The 13,363-nt window shown below is 40.2% G+C and overlaps 1 protein-coding gene across 5 annotated transcripts in view; it reads left to right on the top strand.

Moving 5' to 3' along the window:
• Nucleotides 1–13,363, top strand: part of GRK3 (G protein-coupled receptor kinase 3) — a 122,341-nt gene that overhangs the window by 14,533 nt on the left and 94,445 nt on the right. For 4 of the 5 annotated variants that reach the window (XM_044930020.2, XM_044930019.2, XM_006055576.4 and 1 more), the window contains exon 2: nt 12,122–12,198. In XM_044930020.2, coding sequence (XP_044785955.1) covers nt 12,122–12,198 — 77 coding nt within the window. Of the gene's footprint in view, nt 1–12,121; nt 12,199–13,363 lie in introns of those variants that run through there. The other variant, XM_044930021.2, reaches the window with a different exon arrangement.

Genomic DNA, 13,363 nt, shown 5'->3' with positions numbered 1-13,363 from the left:
AGGATGACGGGGAAAAAAAAGATGCAAAAATATCCAAGAGAGAAAGCATGTTAAGACATGAAACTTTAGAAAATGATTTACCCATTTACTCACTGAAGACAAGACCATTTCACCGAACCTCATTCAGTTATGAATATCTATTAAATCATAATTCTGATGTTTACATTTAGCAGGAAAAAAATGACAGCCTGTGCTGTTTAAGATGGTCTACCCTTGAAGCATGCATTCCATGTAATTCTCTGTCACTGAGATTACTTGAACAAATTTCTATATTTAAATTACATGAATATTAATTTGTCAAAATAATTTCTTTAAATGTTTTGTAATGCATTGCTCTAAACCAGACCTCACCAACTAATTACCAGTAAGACTAGTATGAAGAAAAATAAAACTTAAGTCAGAGCAAATCTGGATAAATGTTGTGGCGGGGGGTGGGGGTTACAAGGTATTTCTAGATTGGAAGACTCAGTATTGAGAAGATGTCAGTTCAGTTCAGTCGCTCAGTCGTGTCCGACTCTTTGTGACCCCATGAATCAGCACGCCAGGCCTCCCTGTCCATCACCAGCTACCGGAGTTCACTCAGACTCACGTCCATCGAGTCAGTGATGCCATCCAGCCATCTCATCCTCTGTCGTCCCCTTCTTCTCCTGCCCCCAATCCCTCCCAGCATGAGTCTTTTCCAATGAGTCAACTCTTCGCATGAGGTGGCCAAAGTACTGGAGTTTCAGCTTTTGCATCATTTCATTCCAAAGAAATCCCAGGGCTGATCTCTTTCAGAATGGAATGGTTGGATCTCCTTGCTGTCCAAGGGACTCTCAAGAGTCTTCTCCAACACCACAGTTCAAAAGCATCGTTGTTCAGCACTCAGCTTTCTTTATAGTCTAACTCTCACATCCATACATGACTACTGGAAAAACCATAGCTTTGACTAGACAGACCTTTGTTGGCAAAGTAATGTCTCTGCTTTTGAATATGCTATCTAGGTTGGTCATAACTTTTCTTCCAAGGAGTAAGCGTCTTTTAATTTCATGGCTGCAATCACCATCTGCAGTGAATTTGGAGCCCATAAAAATAAAGTCTGACACTGCTTCCACTGTTTCCCCATCTATTTCCCATGAAGTGATGGGACCGGATGCCATGATCTTCTTTTTCTGAATGTTGAGCTTTAAACCAACTTTTTCACTCTCCTCTTTTACCTTCATCAAGAGGCTTTTTAGTTCCTCTTCACTTTCTGCCATAAGGGTGGTGTCATCTGCATATCTGAGGTTATTGATATTTCTCCCGGCAATCTTGATTCCAGCTTGTGCTTCTTCCAGCCCAGCGTTTCTCATGATGTACTCTGCATATAAGTTAAATAAGCAGGTTGACAATATACAGCCTTGACGTACTCCTTTTCCTATTTGGAACCAGTCTGTTGTTCCATGTCCAGTTCTAACTGTTGCTTCCTGACCTGCATACACATTTCTCAAGAGGCAGATCAGGTGGTCTGGTATTCCCATCTCTTGAAGAATTTTCCACAGTTTATTGTGATCCACACAGTCAAAGGCTTTGGCATAGTCAACAAAGCAGAAATAGATGTTTTTCTGGAACTCTCTTGCTTTTTCCATGATCCAGTGGATGTTGGCAATTTGTTCTCTGGTTCCTCTGCCTTTTCTAAAACCAGCTTGAACATCAGGAAGTTCACGGTTCACGTATTGCTGAAGCCTGGCTTGGAGAATTTTGAGTATTACTTTACTAGCATGTGAGATGAGTGCATTTGTACAGTAGTTTGAGCATTCTTTGGCATTGCCTTTCTTTGGGATTGGAATGAAAACTGACCTTTTCCAGTCCTGTGGCCACTGCTGAGTTTTCCAAATTGCTGGCATGTTGAGTGCAGCACTTTCACAGCATCATCTTTCAGGATTTGAAATAGCTCAACTGGAATTCCATCACCTCCACTAGCTTTGTTTGTAGTGATGCTTTCTAAGGCCCACTTGACTTCACATTCCAGGATATCTGGCTCTACGTGAGTGATCACACCATCATGATTATCTGGGTCGTGAAGATCTTTTTTGTACAGTTCTTCTGTGTATTCTTGCCATCTCTTCTTAATATCTTCTGCTTCTGTTAGGTCCATATCATTTCTGTCCTTTATTGAGCCCATCTTTGCATGAAACGTTCCCTTGGTATCTCTAATTTTCTTGACGAGATCTGTAGTCTTTCCCATTCTGTTGTTTTCCTCTATTTTTTTGCATTGATCGCTGAGGAAGGCTTTCTTATCTCTTCTTGCTATTCTTTGGAACTCTGCGTTCAGATGCTTATATCTTTCCTTTTCTGCTCTGCTTTTCGCTTCTCTTCTTTTCACAGCTATTTGTAAGGCCTCCCCAGACAGCCATTTTTCTTTTTTGCATTTCTTTTCCATGGGGATGGTCTTGATTCCTGTCTCCTGTACAGTGTCACGAACCTCAGTCCATAGTTCATCAGGCACTCTGTCTATCAGATCTAGTCCCTTAAATCTATTTTTCACTTCCACTGTATAATCATAAGGGATTTGATTTAGGTCATACCTGAATGGTCTAGTGGTTTTCCCTACTTTCTTGAATTTAAGTCTGAATTTGGCAATAAGGAGTTCATGATCTGAGCCACAATCAGCTCCTGGTCTTGTTTTTGTTGACTGTATAGAGTGTCTCAATCTTTGGCTGCAAAGAATATAATCAGTCTGATTCCAGTGTTGACCATCTGATGATATCCATGTGTAGAGTCTTCTCTTGTGTTGTTGGAAGAGGGTGTTTGCTATGACCAGTGCATTTTCTTGGCAAAACTCTGTTAGCCTTTGCCCTGCTTCATTCCTACTCCAAAGCCAAATTTGCCTCTTTCTCCAGGTGTTTCTTGACTTCCTACTTTTGCATTCCAGTCCCCTATAAAGAAAAGGACATCTTTTTTGGGTGTTAGTTCTAAAAGGTCTTGTAGGTCTTCATAGAACCGTTCAGCTTCTTCAGCATTACTGGTTGGGGCATAGACTTGGATTACTTGGCATTTAGCACGGGCGGCTGCGACCGGCGCCGTTAGCACGACGGAGAGGAGCTACCCCACGTCCGAGGTCAGGGGCAGAAGCCGGGAGGACCCCATGCCTGAGGGGAGGCGGCCAAGAGGAGTTACCCCACATCTGAGGTCAGGGACGGCGGCCGGGAGGAGCTACCCCACGTCTGAAAAGATGTCAATTCTCTTCAAATTAACCTTATCACAATCCAGATCTGAATGAGAATTTTAAAGAATGTGATAAGCTTGTCTTCATTCATCTAGAAGAGGTAACTGGGAAGAAATGACCAATAGAATAGTGGCGATCTGCTTTAGCAATCATGAGACATTGCTGTAGGAATTAAAACCCTGGGGTCTTGTTTCAGGCATAGACACATACATGGTGGAGAATGCAGAATCATGTGTATATGCATATTTATATTCATCTTTATAGCAGAACTTGAATTTGGCTTATGAGCAAAGGTGGCATTTTGAGTCTGTTGGGGAAAGGATTGTGTGTGATAGCTGATCATCGGATCAAGTCCACATTGTACACACACACAAAAGTTCCCCAGTGTTTAATGAGATAATCATAAAAATTATTAAACATAGAAAAATGTGAGAGAAGATATTTTTATTATTCTGGAGTATAAAGGGCTGTCCGAGGCAAACCCCCAAACCTGGAAACCATCAAGGAGAAAATGAGTACAAGACTCAGATGAAGTTCTCACGTGACAAGTGGCGTCATGTGCCAAACTAGAAGATGAGGAGTCGATGAATTCCCTTCATTGGTCTTATACGGAGAATATTTTAGTTTGTAGATCTGTTTGCCTGGAGAGTGCTCGGTCACTAATGTTCTTGCCTGGTTCACATTCTCTTAGGGAAGTGGGGGCAGGGAGACACAGCAATTTGTGTCCAAGTCAGCATTTTTGCCAGTTATAGAAACAGCATATCATCTGTCAGTCCTTAGAAAGGAAGTATTTGCTTTAAAAAAAAAAGAAAGAAACTTTGACGAGCTAGACATTAATGTCAAGGGTGGTAAATTAGGTATTCTCACTTAGTTAGAAAAATAAGTGAATCCAAAAGTGGAGGCTCTGTGCTGTCTGGCATTTTCTCTCTGTGTGTGTTTCTTACCCGCCGCTGTCCTTTGTCCACTTCCTTCGGTTATTCGGTGCAGGCAGGCATGGTTTATCAGCTGCTGCACAGGTAGCCCTGTTGCTTTCTCTGTCACCTCGTCTTGGCCAGGGGCCCCCCAGGGTCTGGAGTCTAGCTGTGCTGCCCTGGACTCTGTAGCCCCCTGTGACTGTCCCTGTTGACGCCACAGGGACCCTGCTTTGTCACACTGCATTGAGGCTCCCTGCTCACCCCGCTGTCACCCTTCTAGACATGGCCCCCTTCAGGGCAGAGACGCGTGGGACTCACTGTGCATTCTGAGTGTCGTGGTGCTTGGCTTCTGGAAAGGGCACACTGCCTGTTGTGAATGAATGAGTGATTAAATGAGCAGGGGATGGATATGGAGGTGTGTATATTTCCAAGCACGTTGTGGGGAATGAAACAGCCTTGCCGCCCAACACACGGTGGAGACTGGAGTTGAGAGGGCGTGCCTCTGCAGGGCTCCGGCAAGGCCAGTGACCCCGACCTGAGTCCTAGAGAATGAGCAGAAGGCTTCCATGCGAGGAGAGTGGGAATGGCATTTACAGAATTACTCAGCAGTGAAGAAATCCTGCGTGGCTGCTGTGTGAGGTCACAGGGAAGGTGTGGTTGATGAGGTCCCCTGGGCCTCTTTGGACATGTTCCCTGTGAGGTGCTGAGGAGTATGGACCGTGGGCAGGATGTGAGGCCCTTAGGGTCTTTTCATTTATTTTATTGAAATATAGTTGATTTACAATGTTGTGTTAATTTTTGCTGTATGGCAATGTGAATCAGTTATGTGTGTGTGTGTGTATATATATACACACACACACATTCTTTTTCATATGCTTTTCCACTACGGTTTATCCCAGGATATTGAATACAGTTCCCTGTGCTATACAGTAGGACCTTGTTTATCCATCCTATATATAATAGTTGGCATCTGCTAATACCAAGCGCCAATTCTTCCCACCCCCAACACCCTCCCCCTTGGCAACCATAAGTCAGCCCTCTTGTGTCTGTGGGTCTGTTTCTGTTTGGTAGGTAAGTTCATTTGTGTCATATTTTAAATTCCACTTATACGTGGTGCCGTATGGTATTTGTCTTTGTCTGACTTACTTCACTTAGTGTGATAGTCTCTAGGTCCATCCATGTTTCTGCAAATGGCATTGTTTCCTTTTTATGGCTGAGTAGTATTCCATCATATGTGTGCCCCACGTCTTCTTTATCCGTTCATCTGCTGATGGACGTTTAGGTTGTTTCCATGTCTTGGCTGTTGTGAGTAGTGCTGCTTTGCATTAGGATCTTTTAAATGAGATAATTCCATAAAAAATTAATCTTGGAAACCAGGAGGATGCCCTCGACCCTCCTACAGACTCTCCTTGGCTCCTGTCTTCCTATTCTCTGATGCTTATTTCACATAGAAATAAGCACCCTAATGGGATGCTTAGGATGAAGCTGCTTCTATATCATTGCTGATGCAAAAGTATTTTGAGAAACAGATAAATGGATTCTAAAATGATTATTGTAAATAATTTGAAGAAACAGTTTAGGTCACAAAGTTTTGGTAGCTTTAATTAGGTAAACTTGATTGACCCCATACATTTGTTCATCCTTCAAATTATATCTGCTCAGGTGTGACTTTTGTATATGATTTTTTCTTTTTGGTCAGTGAAATTCAGTTATTTTAGTGTCGCTTAACATCAGGTAATATATTGCAGAAGAAAGGCATCTAAAAACAGGATGTGGACTGTCAAAATATGGGAGGAGAAAACACAGAGGAATTCACATGTAGCTTAATTGGCTTGTGGTCTCCTGGATGTAGATCATCTCACGTGCTCTAGTGCTATGCAGATTATATGCAAGACTTTTTGCCCAGGATCTGGTGAACTGGGGAACTTTGGGAGGGGCTGACAGTCAGCTATACCAGATAGTTTTAAAGACCCCTCAGAGTTTAGGGGGCTGCCCCAGTGGCTCAGTGGTGGAGACTCCACCTGCAGTGCAGGAGACCCGGGTTCGATCCCTGGGTGGGGAAGATCCCTGGAGAAGGAAATGGCAGCCCACTCCAGTGTTCTTGCCTGGAGAACCCCATGGACAGAAGTGTCTGGTGGGCCATAGTCCACGGGGTCTCACAGAGTTGGACACGACTGAAGCAGCTGAGCACACGCATCAGAGCCTGTATCTGGCAGAGTTTGGTGGTTTTAAATCTAGTGGTAAAGTCTTCCTTGTGTTTTGGATAATGTTGCTTCATTTCCGGTATTTAATGAACAGTTAGTGGAAAATGTTTAGTAACTACATGTGAAAGAAAGCAATTTTCTTTCAGGGGAATTGAATCTTAGTGTAACTGCTTAGTCATCTTATCTTAAAAAAAAAATTCTGCCTTTTAGGTCTCTTGATGGTCATAATTTTAACAAACTCTTATCTGGGTGGTGCTTCTAACAAATCCAGTTTGCTTGATCTTCACAACTACCTTATGTATAACCCCTTTTTTTAGGTGATGTGTTACATAGTATTTGAAATACTTGTTTAGATGCATTTTGCTTTGAACATCAGAATAGAACAGAAGTCAGCTTCACATAGAATATAGAGATTTTTAATAATGAGAGATATCTATAGCTGTCCTTTGGCCAGGAGAGAACAGGTATCTGGTCCTTAAACTACTTAGTAGTACAAAAATTCTTTAAAATATGATATAATATTTATTGCTGGAGTGGGTTGCCATTTCCTTCTCCAGGGGATCTTCCTGACCCAGGGATTGAACCCAGGTCTTCTTCATTGCAGGCAGATTCTTTACCATCTGGGCCACTAGGGAAGCCTTTTTATTTCTATAGCAGGACTCCAATAGGTTATGATAGGTAAGGCTGGTATATTACCAACAAATTGATATTAAAATAAAAAAAAAAACCCATTATGCTTCCAGTTGGGATAGTATTATACATAGTAAATATCTATGCTTTATTTTGATGAGGAGGTATTTGAAGGCCATATTTTGATATTTTTGAACTATCTCGGAACTTCCATGGGGTCCAGTGATTAAGACTCCATGCTTCCCCTGCAGGGACCTGGGTTCAACCCCTGGTCCAGGGAGCTCAGTTCCCATATGCTGTGTAGGGTGAAGCAAAAATAAGTAATAAACTTTCTGTAATGAAACTTTCAAACATCCACAAGAAAGAATCATACTAGAGAGTCCTGTTAGTCACCTCATCAGCATAAACTCAAGTATGGATGAAAAGGACTCCTAATGAATAAGACATTCTTATCACTTAGGGAATTCCACAGGCTTTAGGAGCTCTGTGCCAAGAAGCAGGAGAGAGACCAGCTGTGTGTGTGTGTGTGTGTGATTTTATTTATTTTGGGCTTCTCTCTAGTTGTAGAGAGCGGAGGCTGCTCTCTAGCTGCAGTGCGCGGGTCTCTCACTGTGGTGGCTTCTCCTGTTGCAGAGCACAGGCTTTAGGGCGCGGAGACTCGGTACTTGCAGCTCGCTGGCCCTAGAGCACAGGCGCAGTAGTTGGGCACACGGGCTTTTGCTCAGCAGCAAGTGGAATCTTCCTGGATCAGGGATCAGACCCATATCTCCTGCATTGGCCGGCGGATTCTTGACCACTGAGCCACCAGGGAAGCCCCAGATACATTTTTTGGGGGGTGGGGGGCTATGTATATCATCTCTAGAAGTTTGCTCCTGCCGCTTTGTGATCAAACAGTATGTACTCTTCTTATTTTTTTAGGTTGTGGCTCCTGGCTCCTTATACTCAGAATAACTATTTTGAGATCCATGTATGTTATATCAATAATTTATTCCTTTCTATTGTTGAATATTCTTTCACAATATGGATATCCACTCATACTTATTCATCTGTTGGTGGCATTGGGTTTCCAGTGTTTGATCATCACAAGTAACGCTGCCAAGAATGTTCATGTACAAGTCTGTTTATGGATGTATGCTTTCATTTCTCTGCGATAAATATCTAGGAGTGGAATTGATGGGTTGGCTATATAGTGGTTTGTGTTTTAACTTATGAAGAAACTGCCCAGTTATTTTCTTTTTCCCTTCTCACTAGTTGTGTATGAGAATTAGTTATTCCACATCTTTGCCAACATGCGGTATGGTCAGTCTTTTCTAATTTTAGCTGGTCTAATAGGTGTGTAGTAACATTTCTCTGTGATTTTAGTTTGCCTTTTCCTAATGACTAACACTGTTGAGAATCTCTTCATATGCTTACTTGCCATCCACTTATCTTCTTTGGTGAAGTGTCTGTATACATCATTTACCCATTTTTTAAAATTAGGTTGTTTGTTTTGTTATTCTTGAGCTTTGAAAAGCCTTTATATATGCTGAATACAATTCCTCAATCAGAATATGATTTGCCAGCATTTTCTCTGCCTATGCTTTGTCTTTTAATTTTCTCCAGTGTCTTTTGAAGAGCAGAATTAAAATTTCTGTTTTTGAAGCAAAATTCAGTAACAGAAAGATATCCGGTAATCTCCAAATATCTGGAAATGAGTCAACTCAGTTATAAATAACTCATAGTTCAAGGAAGAAATACCAAGAGAAATTAGACAATAATTTGAGTTGAATGAAAATGAAAACAGACTATATTAGTGTCTGTGAGATACAGTTAAGTCAGTGCATAGAGAAAATTTTATAATTTAAATGGTTATATTAGAAATGTTTAAATTAATTGATCTGACTTTTTAAGAAGTTGGAAAAATATCAATTTAATCCCATAGTAAATTATAAGCATTTAAATGACAGAGTGGAAATCAATAAATATAAAAAGTGTAAATAATAGAAGAAAATGAATGAAACAAAAACTGAAGATCAGTATGAATGATACACGTCTAGTTAGCATGATCAAAGGAAAACAAAAAGAATATACAGTTTAACAGTATAAAGAATGACTGAAGAGCTTCTACAGACATTAGACGGACAATTAGAAGAAAAAAAAGAGGGCTTTCCTGGTGGTTCAGTGGCTAAGACTCTGAGCTCCCGGTGCAGAGGGCCCAGGTTCAGTCCCTGGTCGGAGAACTCGATCCCATGTGCTGCAGCTAGGAGTTCACATGCCTCATCTAAAGGTCCCGCCTGCAGCAACTGAAACAAAACCAAAGAAAGAACAACAAATAAATAAGGTCAGATATTAGTAATTTGACAATTTGGGTGAATGGGACAAGTTCTTTAAAAGATAAAAGTTACCAACACAAGAATAAATAGAAAATATGTATGGCCCTATATCTGTGAAAGAAATGAAATCTGTAATTTAAAACCTTCCAAAAAGAAAATTCCAAGCTCAGATGGCTTCACTGATGAGTTCTGTCAAACATTTGAAGAATTAATTCTGTCTTATACCAGCTTTTTCAGAACAATTAAATAAAAAAGAATAATTCCCATCTAATTTTATGAATCATACTATCTTGATTCCAAAACCAAAGAAAGTATTATAGGAAAAAGAATAAGACTTCTACACTGAAAGGTATGAAATAGTGCTAAGAGAAATTAAAGAAGCTTACATAAATGGAAAAATATATTTATGTATAGTACACTTAATGTTCTTTAGATTAATTTCTCTAAAATTGATCTATAAATTCAACAAAATCCCCATCAGAGTCTCAGTAGGCTTTTTCTGGGAAGAAATTTCCATGTTGACTTATAAAATTTAAATGCAGTGAACCCAGGATAGCCAAAAAACAAACAAAAATAAAACCAAAGGCAGTAAAACAAAGTTAGAACACTTAGATAACTAAACTTCCTGATATTGACTGATGTTTTAAAACTAAAGCAATCAAGATAAGGTGGCATTTTTGTGAAGAACAGACATATAGATCAATGTAACACAATAATCCAAAGATAGACCAACACATATTTCGTGTTGAATCAACAAAGATGCCAAGAAAACTCAGTAGAGAAAGGATAGGTTTTTCAACAGATGATACCAGAACAATTACGTATTAGAAGGAGAAGAAGAACCTTGGTTCTTACCTTGCATTGTACACAGAAATAACATGAAATGGATATTACACCTAAACATAAAATCTAAACTTTAAAATTTCTGAGGGAGAATAGATTAAATGCTTCCTGACCTTGGGATGTGAGAGATTTCTTAGCACAGAGCATCTACCGAAGAATTAATCCTACACCTAGTTCAGAATATGGTTCCATAATGTCTCTCATAATGTTTCATAATGTTCAATATAATTCACCATATGACCAACAGTTTCACTTCTAGATATTTACCCATGAAAAATGAAAACACATGCCCATGAGACAACTTGTACACAAATGTTTAAAGCAGTTTTATTTATAATAGCCCCAAACTGGAAACAGCCCAAACGTCTATCAACAGATGGACAGATAAACAAATGGTAGAATATTCGTCCAATAACATACTTCTTGGCAATAAGAAGGAACTAAAAACTTATGCACACAGCAATACAGATGAAGCTTGTTTATGCTGAGGGAAAGAAACCAAAACCAAAGACAACATAGTGCATTATTTTATCTATAGAGAATTCTAGAACTATAGCAAATTGTCTTTATTAAACAGGAAGGAGGAGATCAATAGGTGCTCAGATCCTAGAACTTGGGGAGATAGATTGCAAAAGAGCATTTTTTGAAAAATATAAATATTTGATATCTTGATTAGGACAGTATTATATGTGAAAAACTCATTTAATGGTACACTTAAACATGCATTTAATTACCTCAGTTTGTTTCAAAAAGCAAAAGAAAGGGTGGTGGGGGGAAATGATGCCAAACTGTTGCCCATCAGTAGATGACAGAGATTTAATTTCTGCTTTTTCTATTTGGATGATAGCTTTGGAGGTTCACTTATTGAATAATTGCTCCTTTCTCCATTTTTCTGCCTTGCCACTTTAGTTACATATCAAAGTTCCACTCCTGTGCGGCTCAGTTTGTGTGATTTCTGTTCCATTTCATTGGTCAGTTTGTTATCCTGTCTTGACTATTTTAGCTTCATAATGGGCCTTTTTATCATCATTCTCTTTCTTCAGAAATGTCCTGGCTATTTTTGAGCCTGTTTTTTTGCATGCATTTTATAAAAAGCTTATCTGTTTCCGTGTTCTATGGAAAATCCTGTTGGAATATTGACAGGAGTTATATTGATTTTGTAGATGAATCTGATTAGAATTTTTGCAATATTAAATCTTTCTGTTCCTTACCATGCTGTATCTTTCTGCTTATTAAAAACTTCTTTACTGTCTCTCAGTACAATTTTGTAATTTTTCCTGTAACATTCCTGCACATATTTTGAAAGATTTATTTCAAGACATTCGATGTTTCCTACTCTGGTGTAAGTGAAATCTTCTTTCTAATTATATTTTCTTGTGGTTTATACTTGCTGTGTAGTAGTGTGATTTTTTAATATTAATATATCCAGGGAACATTGGCTTTTTCTTTAGAAAGAATCTCATCGATAGGTTAGCAGAATTTGTCTTGTGTGTGTGCATGCACATCTTTATTATTTTTGGAAAGTGGTGGTGTTGAGGGAGAACTTCCCCAAATTCCTTATATTATTTTTTTAATTAAGTAGGGAAGATCTGGAGAAAGAAAAGGCAACCCACTCCAGTAACCTTGCCTGGGAAATCCCATGGACAGAGGAGCCTGGTGGGCTATAGTCCATGCGGTGACAAAGGAGTCGGACATGATGTAATGACTAGACAACAACAAACTTTACCTGTAAGGCTGGCCCTGGGCTGCAGGAGAGGGTACTAGCCAGAGGTGTGAGCTTTAAGTTTGGTCAGCTGTTCATGTGGTTGTGGGTGTCAGTAACAGGCATCTTTTGTCAAGCCAATATCCTTTTGAGGGGAGCATATTTTTTTTATTGAGGTATAACTGACAAAATTATATATGTTTAAAGTGTACAATGAATACCAGAATAGAGTTAATCAAGCCAGTGCCCTCGAATGAAAACATCCATATATTTTCCATTCTAGGGATGGAGGCTGGCATTGTTAAAAACATGTCACTCTTCTCTTCTAGTATCCGGAGCGTGATGCAGAAGTATCTTGAGGAGAGACACGAAATCACCTTTGACAAGATATTTAATCAGAGAATTGGTAAGTCTGGCTGTTCACTTGGCAGACAGTTCACTCTAATCGTGGTTCTACAGTAAAGTGTAAACACCCCTCCCCACCCCCGCCTATGCTGTCATATGTGTTATAGCTCAAGCTGGGGGTGAAGGAAATGGCATGTAATTAATAAGATCCTAGGTGATTACTTACGTCCCTAGTAATGTCTCTTGTGAGTAAGCTACTGGGAAACAGATGAGTTTGGGTGTAGGTTTTAAGGCAGTGTGGAAGATTCCCCTGGTCCAAGGATTGGGTTCTTAATGCCCAGAGAGAAATCTTCTGTTCAGATCTGTGCCTGAGGTCCTCATCCTCTCTCACTGACCTTGTACTCTCCATGATCACAGGTGTCGGCATGTGTCTTCATCACCCTCACCCCGCTGTGTGCTTGGCTCTCTGCTTCCAAAGTGTGTAGTCGGCTTACTGGGTCAGTTCTCAAGGGTTCGTGGGTTTTGTTTGCCACTCACTCTTGTCAGTTCCGCCTCAGTCTCCCGTATTCCTATGGCTCTATTTGGAACCTCTGCTTAGCAGGTCAACAGGACTGCTCCTCTTATGTACGCAGAGTTCATGGACCTGTTGCCCACTGGCTGATGCCCTCGACCCGTGCAGATGTGTGGTTCTGTAGGGGTGCTCTGTGGTCCCCAGCAGTTAGTGCCCTGGAGAAGTTGGGACCAGACAGGAATTGCTTTAGTGGGAATTTCAAAGCCCATGAAGAAATGAAATCCTTTATTCCCACCTGCCTTCTGAAAGACTGGCAGCTTGTTTAAAGGTGCCTGTTGGCTAGGTTAGAGGAGTGCTATCAACTATGTATTTTTGTTTTACATTCCCTGAAATCAGTTCCCCCCGATCCAGAAATTTCCTGAACAATCTTTTGTTCTCAATGATAGAATTCATCTTTGGCCTGTCAGCCGGCTCTGTTGTGAACTTGCTCTATTGTTAACTTACAGTGATGTAATAAACAGATTATGCTCGAGTTTTCACAAAAAAATCAGTGTAGCTGAATGTAAGAGACCAGGCATCTGTCCTCCTCTCTTTGCATCTTGTTTGCCTCCCACAGCTGTTCAGAGGAGCTTTGCAGGGAAACTGTGTCTTAGTTTTTAAATTAACGTAATACTAGAGGAAATTATTAAAATTCCAAGAAATTATAGTCTTTCTG

Source organism: Bubalus bubalis, chromosome 17, assembly GCF_019923935.1.
Source record: "Bubalus bubalis isolate 160015118507 breed Murrah chromosome 17, NDDB_SH_1, whole genome shotgun sequence".
NCBI lineage: Eukaryota > Metazoa > Chordata > Mammalia > Artiodactyla > Bovidae > Bubalus > Bubalus bubalis.
Note: the sequence above shows the minus strand (reverse complement) of the source record. Positions and strands in the feature narration are given on the sequence as shown.